This window comes from Pteropus alecto, unplaced genomic scaffold, assembly GCF_000325575.1.
Source record: "Pteropus alecto unplaced genomic scaffold, ASM32557v1 scaffold78, whole genome shotgun sequence".
NCBI classification, from domain to species: Eukaryota; Metazoa; Chordata; class Mammalia; order Chiroptera; family Pteropodidae; genus Pteropus; species Pteropus alecto.
In genome coordinates, this window is record NW_006443124.1 from 5,844,556 (window position 1) to 5,854,733 (window position 10,178).

The 10,178-nt window shown below is 44.5% G+C and overlaps 1 protein-coding gene across 1 annotated transcript in view; it reads right to left on the reverse strand.

The window, feature by feature from the left end:
* Window positions 1-7,647: 7,647 nt before the first annotated feature.
* The window catches only part of UBE2D2 (ubiquitin conjugating enzyme E2 D2), a gene marked incomplete at its 5' end in the record, with an annotated part of 43,068 nt that continues 40,537 nt past the window's right edge, over window positions 7,648-10,178 (reverse strand). Inside the window, one exon of the mRNA XM_006923041.3 lies at window positions 7,648-9,297. Within this exon, the coding sequence (XP_006923103.2) occupies window positions 9,252-9,297 (46 nt within the window). The remainder of the gene's footprint in view (window positions 9,298-10,178) is intronic.

The window sequence follows — 10,178 nt, forward strand, 5'->3', positions numbered from 1 at the left end:
GGAAATGGCCTGCACCCCCATCTGAGTGCACAGGCGCACTGACTAGGCACACCCTTTTTCAGGGCCCAGCTCTAACTGGTGTGGCGACAACATCCACCCACCCGAGAAGGGAGGGCCTGGGTGCAAGGCCGCAGGCCAGGAAGGTGGGGTTGGGCCTTGCCGTCGGGGGTGTCCTGGCGTGGTGTGGGTGCTCCAGTCCGCGCTCTGGGCGATCCAGGCCGGCTCTTGGCGGAGCCCGCGCTGGCAGTAGCCCAGGGAGTGTGTGGAAATGACACCGCCAGGGCGGCGGAGATCCCCCCTCCTGACATTGGCTGGAAAGTGGAGCAGCTCGTCAGGGACAATCAATGGCGATCGATCGCTGCGCGGCTCCGGCGGACGGTGCGGAGGAGGGGCAGCGGGACTGGCGGGGGCTGAGGTCAAACAGCACACAGACCCGAAATGGGGAACAGCGGCACAGAGGGGTCACACGGACACACAATCCGTACAGGGAAACACCACTATGGGCCACCGCCACCACAAAGGAGGCACACTCAACACATGGAGTTACACCACACCATGACATTCTCTGACACAAGTCACGACACGGCGTGTGTGTGTGTGTGGGGGGGGTTGTAAATGGTTTGCATAGATACATACAGCAGGGTCACATTATCACACAACCACATTATCACACATATTTACTCCAGGACAGGGCCTCATACCACAACTGATGACCTTACACTAGACACCCACATCACCAGGACACAAAATGAGTCATACATTCCACTAGCTGGTCCCAGCCACACAACTGTTAAGAAGTTACATACTCTTGCTGCACAATAAAATCACACAACAAAGCAACAAAGTCGTACAGCCAAATTATACATCACCACCACCATCTCAAACATTGTCAAATGGATCTCACACTATTCAACAATACAGTGGTGTCCCATATTGACAACACAATAGGATCAAGAGCCCGAGAATACCACAGGGCTACACAACACAAGTTGTACTCCAGTAACTAAGACACAGATGCAGCTGTTTCACCTCCCCCAACATGAATATACCATGGCACAATAAACAAACACTGGCACAAGCCAACCAGCATTAACTCTACAGGGCTCTTACAGAACTAATGAACTCTGCAGGTAAGGCGCTTAGTGCAGAACCAGGCACCTGATAAACATGCAAAATACAGAGGGCCTTGGGATCATTGTTAATGGTTATATATTAGTAAGTAATATCAATATAATGACTATCTATATAAATATATATGTCATTATAATAATCTACCATTACATACACCTGGGAAACACAACTCAAGTATCACAAACACAACTCACTGCTGTACTCACCCACATAGTGGCCACGCATTATAACTTCCCCTAGTACACAGCCATTAAGGCCACACACTCTGGGACTTTGGTGGGGAAATCACCCCAATCTCTCACCAGATGCATAGCTACTGGCCACTTTTTCTGCCATTCTCACAAAGTTGTAGAATAAAAGCACCTCCCACTCAACATTTACACAGCATCCCAGAACCTCCCACATAAGCTCCTTGAGGACCATCCTTAATCAGTTGCTCTCTCCATTCCACCATTTTCCCATATATAAACTGAGGCATCAGTTCCAGAGTCTTCAGAAAAGCCCTCCCTAGTCCAAATCCAAAGCAGGAAATCTGACTGGCCAGATTTCAGCCACCTCCCCCCACCCCCATTTCCAGTGGTGCATGTGCATGGGAGCAGGGCCAGATCGTCAATCCTTCAACACACCCTTATATGCCACTCCTGTGGTTCCAGCGTAAGGCCAGCTGGGCTGTAGCCCTCACTTCCTCCAGTTAAGGTCTGGGCCCTCCCAGGGGCTTTCAGGAATCTCTTGCAGCCAGGGAGCTCCCCCTAAAGGTTTCACCTGGAAAGACTTCCAACATCCTCTTAACTAATTATTGGTTGTATGACCTTGGCTAATTCCCCAACCTCTCTGTGCCAGGATCCCCAAATCTTGCCCTCTGATCCAAGATTCCAACACCTTCTCCCACTGTGTGTGCACATGCTCGCACACATACACACACACAAGCACTCTTTAACTAGGGCGAGTTCTAAGACCACTAAGCCTGTGACCTAGGATAGGGGAAGCAAATATCTTGGGCTGTGGGCAGTGCTATAATTACCATGGCTCATTCCTTACCCTCATTCTTCACGTAGGTCTGGGAAACAGATGGGGTAGGTCTGGCCTCCCATTACATACCTCCCCACTCCCAGCCCCTCCTACTACAACGCTCCTGGCTTTTATTCATCAGAAGGGGTAGATGGACTCCCTTTTTGTCCCCCAAGAGAAGCAGAGGGACAGACAGACCCTGGGCAAGGACACACAGGCTGGCCAGATATATCCATCCAAATGCCTATCCATTTTGTGGGTACATTCTCATAGGCCTTGCCAAGTAGGTATGTGAGCAACGGGTCCCAAAGGGGCCCAGACGGCCTGCTCCAAGTCCCTGGGTGTCTTAGTAGATGGTCCTGCTCAGAGGGGCAAATCTCTTGCTTGTATAGAAACCCAGGAAAGATGTCCCACTGTCTATGCTTTCTTCTTGGAATCCATAAGCACCTATAGCCCAAATCCTTTAATTTGATAAGGCCATTCTGCACCAACCATAGCTCATGGGCTAGGCAGAGGACCAAGGACTCATTTTCTAGATGAGAAAATCAAGTAAAGGAGAAATAAATTAGTTGCCCTAGAATACACAACTGAAAAGCCATGGGCATGTGATTCAAACCCAGATTTGACTCTTGTTCCTCAAAGGCTACCCAGCTTAGGCACACACCCATATGCATAAACACTAAAGAATGTCCATGCTCACAATTCTCACACTCACAACTTCCTGCACACATGGGGAGCTCCCTCCCGCACATACACACACAGGCAGGCTTACACTCTCCCACGCCTGAGGCTTGTCAGCCACATTCTCTATAGCTCCCTCCCTCCAACAGGGACAGGGGCAGGCAGGGAGTCCACATTCCCAGGTTTCCGCCCTGACCCTGACCACCCCCACCCCCAGCATACATTCCTCCTGCTGCAGCCAGATAACCAGCCCCAGGGGGAGGCCTGGGGGAGAGCAAGGCATTCTGGGGGCCAGGCCCCTGGCTCTACTCTGGGTTGCCTAAGCCCAGCTATATTGCCTGAGTCTGGCATGGTAGGGACCTAGCTTTCCCTGCAGGGAGCCTCCACCCCTCTAGCCACGCTAGACCCAAGGCTTCCCTCCTTATACCAGAAACTTTCTTAGACCCAGAGCTTCATGCTCCAGAGAGGGAGTTCAGGGGTCTCCCAACTCACCCTTCAGATGCAGAATCGTTTATAGTTACTAACAAGAGCAGGGTCTGAGGAGCCCCGAGAGCTCCTCTCTCCCCCTCCTCTCCTAGCAGGTGAAAGCCTAGATTCCAGGCACCAACAGCCCCTAGGCAGCTTTCCCCAGCTGGGGGCAGTGGGGGTTAATTCTCACGGCTCTGCTTGGGGTACAAGCCACTTGGCAAATTCAGCAAATCTGGAGCTATTTGCATACCCAGATGGCCAAGTCTGGAATTTCAAAGAATTCCCCAAGAGGCAGCTGGCTTCCGGATAGTGGCCCTGGAGGCTCACAGCTGCTGGGCTAAAATACTGGGGAGCCTGGGGCCCCCCAAAACAAGATAGATTGAAAATGAAAAGGGAAGAACCTTTCCCAGGCCCTATCACTAGCCCCCATCTCTGTCCCTCCTCTCCCCCCCACCACTCCCCGTCCCCAGGCCTCCATTCCTCATGGTATGAAAAGCCTCATCCAGGATGAAGCAGGCAAATGAGATTGGGCAGGCAGATGAGATTGGGCTAGTTGGGTGGGGTCACAGGGACTGCCTGCCTCTGGGGAAAGGCAAAAGTGGGCACCAGATAGACAGCTGCCAGAAACAGAAGATCCCCTGTTCACATGAAGAAATGGACAGACCTTTGCCCCAATGCAACCTGCAGCCAAGTGGGCAAAGGCCCTGGCCTGAACCCTACTAACCTGTCCTTGCACAGGGCTATGACTACTATACCAAGGGGCGGGGGGGTGGTTAGTGTACTGACACTTCTGGCAGGCTTTGGGCTAGAATACTAAGCTGTTCCCTGAAATTTATGCTATGATGGAACCTGACTGAACTAGGCACTGGCCCTTCCAGTTCTGGATAAACTATGAACAAAGCCAAGCCCAAACAGGCCTCCCTACCCCAACAAAAGGTCCTCTCAGGTTCTATCCAAGCAGATTTATTGACCACTGAACTCATGGTTGTTACAGCTACAGGTCACCACTGCCCTCTGCTGGCCACTCAGGCACTAGCAATTAACTTAGACATCAACTCACTCCCTGAGCAAATGCACTTCAGTCACCTCCTCTAATGCGCACAGAAACTTAAACTCACCTGTCACCTAAGTCAGGGAGTGTCGGGGGGCAGGGCAAACAAGGACAAACCCAGGGACAGCGTATCAGAGAAATCACGAAGGAATTCTGCCCCCTCGCCCAAATTTGTATTGGAAACCAAAAGGAAATGTCCTTTCTATCCAGCTTGGAGATTGAGCCCACCCTCATGAAAACAGTCCCTGTCCCAAACCTGTTACAATGCACCAGAACCTCCCCTTACCTTTTCTCCTATGCTCTTTGTCCCCTCTAAAGGAGGGCCAGGCTGAGATGACCTGGGGTCATCCTTCCAAAAAGCTAAATTTCTCTGACAGGTCTGAGAAAGCTTTGGTTCCCCTGGTTCTATCACACTGTAGCAGGTGACTGGAAGTCCTGGGTAGCCTCTGAAACAAGGTCACCTGCCCTCAATTCTTAGTGCAACACCCTTGAAAGTAACGACACCTTTCAAAGATGGCAGTGATACCGACTGGTGGTAGGGGAAACTGCCCAGAAAGATCTTACCAGTATTGCCCCTTAATTAGCTGGGGAAAGCCTCAGATATCCCTACTGTCAAGTAAGTAGCCTTGCCAACTATGTCGAACATGGAACATCTCTCACCCTTAAATGGTGCTGGCTCTGGAGCCCAAATGTCATGTTGTGAGTTGTTTCTAGAAACCTCCAACTCAGGAGACCCAAGGAAGGTTACAGCTTCCAAAGCTACTCTAATTTCCTATGGAAAACTTCAAAGCAGAGAAAGCTGGCAATTTGGGGAGTACTTGATCCAAAGGTCAGCAAAACTAAACCCTCCCTTCTCATTCATTCTCCAGAGGCTCTACAATCTAGGGCAGGGGTGTACCCTTTAAGAGTCAAGAAAGTTCAGTACTTAGGGAGAAATTCAAGTAGAACAAGTGGCTTAGGGCAAGGAGAGGTACCTGGGAAAAAGGCAGCTACCACCCCTCATATCCTTAGAAGTCTGAAAAGGAGCACAGCACATTTACCAAGGCTAGCACTGCTCTTCCCTGGACAACAGTCACTGGAGACCTGGCCCACGCACACAGTGGCTGCTTCTTGGCCTTTATAAATGTGATCAACCATTTGCTTTCAGAGTACGTTGCAGGGCAATCAGGAGCCCCAGTTCTGGAAGGCCATTCTACCAATAACAACATATACAGGAGGTTAAAAATAAAATCCCAAGTGAAAACTATTAAGCTGCTCTCTCGGTGCCAAGATATTTATATAGCTCTCTATCTGCTAAGAGGCAGATTATACTTTGCCTCTGATCAAGTGCAGTTCCATAAACAATTGAAAGGTGAAAAGTAATCACTCGTCACAAAAATGTCTGCCTCTGCCTCAACCAGCCCAGGAGCAGTCAATGAGAAAGGGCAAAGCTAGTTGGTGATTGTGTTACACATTCAGCCCCTGAGGCTCAAGGCCTTAAAGGCTTTAGAAGTCCCAACCTTTGAGCTTTCCCACTTATATTGACTAAGATAAAATACAGCAATAACAACATATACATGAGAGTGGGCTCAATCTCCAAGCTGGATAGAAAGGACATTTCCAATAAATTGGCCATTGATCTCACAGCCAATTTTCATATTTCTAAGCCCCTAGGAATTGGCCTGGAAATATTCGAAGGGGACTGAATATCAAACACTTACATCAGCTGGGGCAAAAGGCTTTTAAAGATTTTTGTGAGGTAGAGAACTCAGAGCCACTTTCCACCTAAGCACATACATAAGGAAAAATTAAATAGGCAACAGGCTCTAGGAGCATTCCCAAGGAAGTCTATTTTCTCTCCTTAGATGTATAATTGTATAAATGTATATTTGATAGCTTACTATCTTTACCATTACTTTCATATTAAAAATTTGCTTTCTCGTGTATAAAATCACACCCACCAAAAAACAAACAAACAAACAAACAAAAACCCAACATCATCAAAATGAGGTAATGGGTCCTTACCAATGACAATTTTCTGCAGAGGTAATAGATGTTTATTCCTGAGTAGGAAGGAAGAAAAGACATGTTCATAATTCAGAAGACCCTAGAACTGAAGAAAGTTCTATTAAAAATCTAGCCACTGGGTGTTAAGGGGCACATACAGCAGACGGTCACCTTAACTGCAGATGAGGGAGTTTATAGGAATTCTAACTGTAATTTAGAAATAATCTACTTCTGATAACCTACCTATGGTTCAAAATAACTTGAAGCAAAGAATGACTCAAGAAGTGGAAAACTGGAACAGTTAGAAGTGGAAAAAGAATGCTTCTATTGTTAGATCAGGGCAGAGAACATGGGTCCCTTCTCTCTACAGACCTCTCTACCAGTCCCTATCCCAACAATTCTCCTTCCAAGTCTTTGTACTACCCAAAGTGTAGAAACCAGCAGGACAATGCTACCTTTGACAAGTGGCCAATAACAAAGCATGCAAGTATCTGAAATCATCATGTAGTTTAACAAACAAAAAAACCTGCTCCAACTATAACGTGACCAAGCACTCCATGTTATTAAGCAAAGCAAAGGGAACCCATACACTTGACATTCCCTTGTAACCACTGTCTCACCAAGATAATCAGGGTTACTGCAAACAAGCTTTCACATATGATAAAGCTGAGACACTCCTGTAAAACGCAATGTGATTCCAGGGGAGAACCATCTTGAATGACACTTTTTTTGTGTGAGTGGGGAAGGTAGCCTCCCTCACTGAGCCTTCGTTCTGGCCAAGGCATATGTATACAGACTGGACCAAATTTGTTCCTTACTCAAATGAGCAAGACCAAACTGCATTCAAGGGCCTAATGTTATTTGTGACTATGTATAAACTTTCATTTGGCACCTGCACACCAGGATGGTGGTTTTTATTTAGCACTTAAAAATACTTAAGAGCACTTCTGTGAAAATATTTACATTATGACCTAATAAATAGTAATGAGCTAGCTAGCTAATCTCTAAGATGACAAAAACGTGCTTTCAGAGTCTGTGCAAATGACCCATAGTCAACACTGTAGTTAATAGCAAGTCAAAAACTGATGAATTCCTACCAACCCATGACACTGAGAATACAAGGTAATTTTAGGTTAGAGCTCAATTCTAACTCCTTTCCCACAACTGTTAACAGTCAAACTTTTGCAAAGTCAAGAATGCTAGAAATGTTAGTAAGTAGCCAGCAGCTAAAATGCAGCACTTTAAAAGGTTTCAGGTTGTATCACACGTTAGTTCCCAGATGGAAGAGTAGTGACACTGAGAGATAAGACAAGTTGAACAAGTTTAAAACAAAAGCAGTGGACATTTATTCCTCAGTTTTTGTGCAAGAGTGTAAAGATGCATCGAAAGAACCTGATGACTAGTGAGCAGCCATGGCCTTCAGGCTGGCCCGGTTTACAATTAGATTAAGAGGAGGTGAAAAAATTTGGTAACTTGCCTAGTTCACATGAATGTTTCTGGCAAACACAGTTGTTTACAAGTTTCAAACTACATTTTACTAGAGTTAAGGGAAGACTTCAAAAAGCCACATACAGTACAATTTAAAATTGGATGAACATCCTGCAACATTAGTGCAAAGTAATTATGTAGACTCTCCAATACAAAATTGGGTTCATGTTTCCCAGGTTTGGTCAGTGTTCCTCTTTTACAATCACAGAAGCTTAACTTACCAAATAGCAATGCCTTTGTTTTATGTCCTATGTACCAAGGGAATGTCACAAGGTTTTGCTGAAATGGAGCTTAGTTTCATTAATAAAACAAATTTCTTATTTAGTTTAACAGTCATGTTCTTAGAATACTGCACATATAAGTTTCATGGAAAAGCTTTTAAGCTTATGCCCTTATTCAGTAAAATTAGTTTCAAGATATTCTTTTTACTATGTAAACTGGAATTGTTTCATGATTTTGAAATGCACCCAGTATAATGAAAACATATCAGGGGTGGGGGATAAACCACCACTAACCTCAGCTAAAGTTCTTAAAATCAAAAAGCCTATTCACACAAAATTATATGTAATGACTGTAGTAATCAGTTTATTACACAGATTAATCATTCTTGAACGTACAAGCTCCAGAGGAGCAATTGGGTCTTTAAATATACACAAGTATTCCATCAAATGAATTTTCACCCTTACATCCAGATAGACCTAAGCAGTTAAAAACATAAGAAAAATAAGAGCTATTAGCTATGTATTAACTGAGAAACCACATACAAACCAAAGAATATGGAAGAGAGAAAGAAGGGCTGAAAGAATGAGGGTTAAAGGGTAGGGAGATGTAAGAGCTGGGAACAAAGCCCATCACACTTTATGCATTAATAGCTCCAATCCATTTAAACTTAGTTGACCAGTTAAACTTAGACCTTAAAATACAGGATGTGGGTTGAATTTAATTTGTTGGCCGTAACTTTCACCTAAGACGTAGGTCCTTCAGAATAAAATGAATACAGAAACAGCTTCGTGTTCTTCACCTTGCTTTTCATGTTTTGAGTTTAAAAGGATTCCACTTAAAAACAATCTCCTACAGGTCAGTGGAGTTTTTCTTCCCCATCCAAGCACACACCATACCCACCACCCCTCACCTTGCCGTTATCCAAATTTAAGTCAATAAGGGAAGTTTTTAGTCTCGCACCTAGGTTACACCTGGAGAACTGGCTTGTCACACACACACTTCTCTGCTAGGAGGCAATGTTGGTACAGAAGTACAGTATTTCTAGTTTGTTGTTCCAAGTATGTACAACACGCAGCACTGCTGTATCAGGTAAACATGTGCACAGGGGAAGATGAGGCGTGGGCTCATAGAAAGCAGTCAAATGGAAATCAAAAGGATTTTCTCTTTCAGAGTTCCCCTATCTTTATTTGTAGAGGTTATCCAATAATTTCTTTAATTACATCGCATACTTCTGAGTCCATTCCCGAGCTATTCTGTTGTACCTGTACACACAAAGAGAAGCTTAGCTTAACATAGGTGAGGAGGAGTCAGAAGGAAACAGATTTCATTCACTATCCCATCCAGCAACTTGAAGGGGAGAAATGTACAGTACCTTCAAGTGAAGCCATCTTTTTAACCCCAAATTCTAATAAGCATTTATTCAACGATAGTGTTTAAAAACTGTAATGTGTGAAACAATGTCCTGTAAATGATACTAGAAGATTTTTATTAAATTTTAGCATTTGCTGGTGTACCCTTATTCTATACTCAATTGACCTATATCTAAGAAAGATCTTCAACCTTTGTTCACTTATTTGGAGTTCTTCATACTATATACTTCTACATTATATGGTTCTTGAAATTAGTGGTTAAATTAATATAAGCCTCAATAAAATAACGAGTTCTGGCAGAATTCACTTTAGCAATTTAGTTGCTAAAATGAGTGAGTTTAATGCTCCAGAAGAACATTCTAGTAGTAAAATAAGCAGGGCAAAAGATTCTACAATTCTTTGATTAAAAAACGGAGGCAGGAAAGTTCTGCTGAACATTACCACCACAATGGCTTAGAAAATGGCTTTTGGCAGACATTCATGCCCAAAATTCTCAAGACTAGACAAAATAGTTCTCCAATCAAAAAATTTTATTTAAATAAATGCACAAATAGAAAAAAGCATGATCTAATTTTATTCTGAATGCAGCCAGAAATACATGACTACAGATACTATTCAAATCTAAACGCAGATTAAACTAAGATTAAACTGCTGTTACAATCCCCTTTTCCTGGTGTAGCTCCATTAAAAAATATTTATATGCCTCTCTCATCCAACAGAATTCAAATTATTCTTTAATCTTTCATATTTTAACTTTAGAAAATTATCTACTC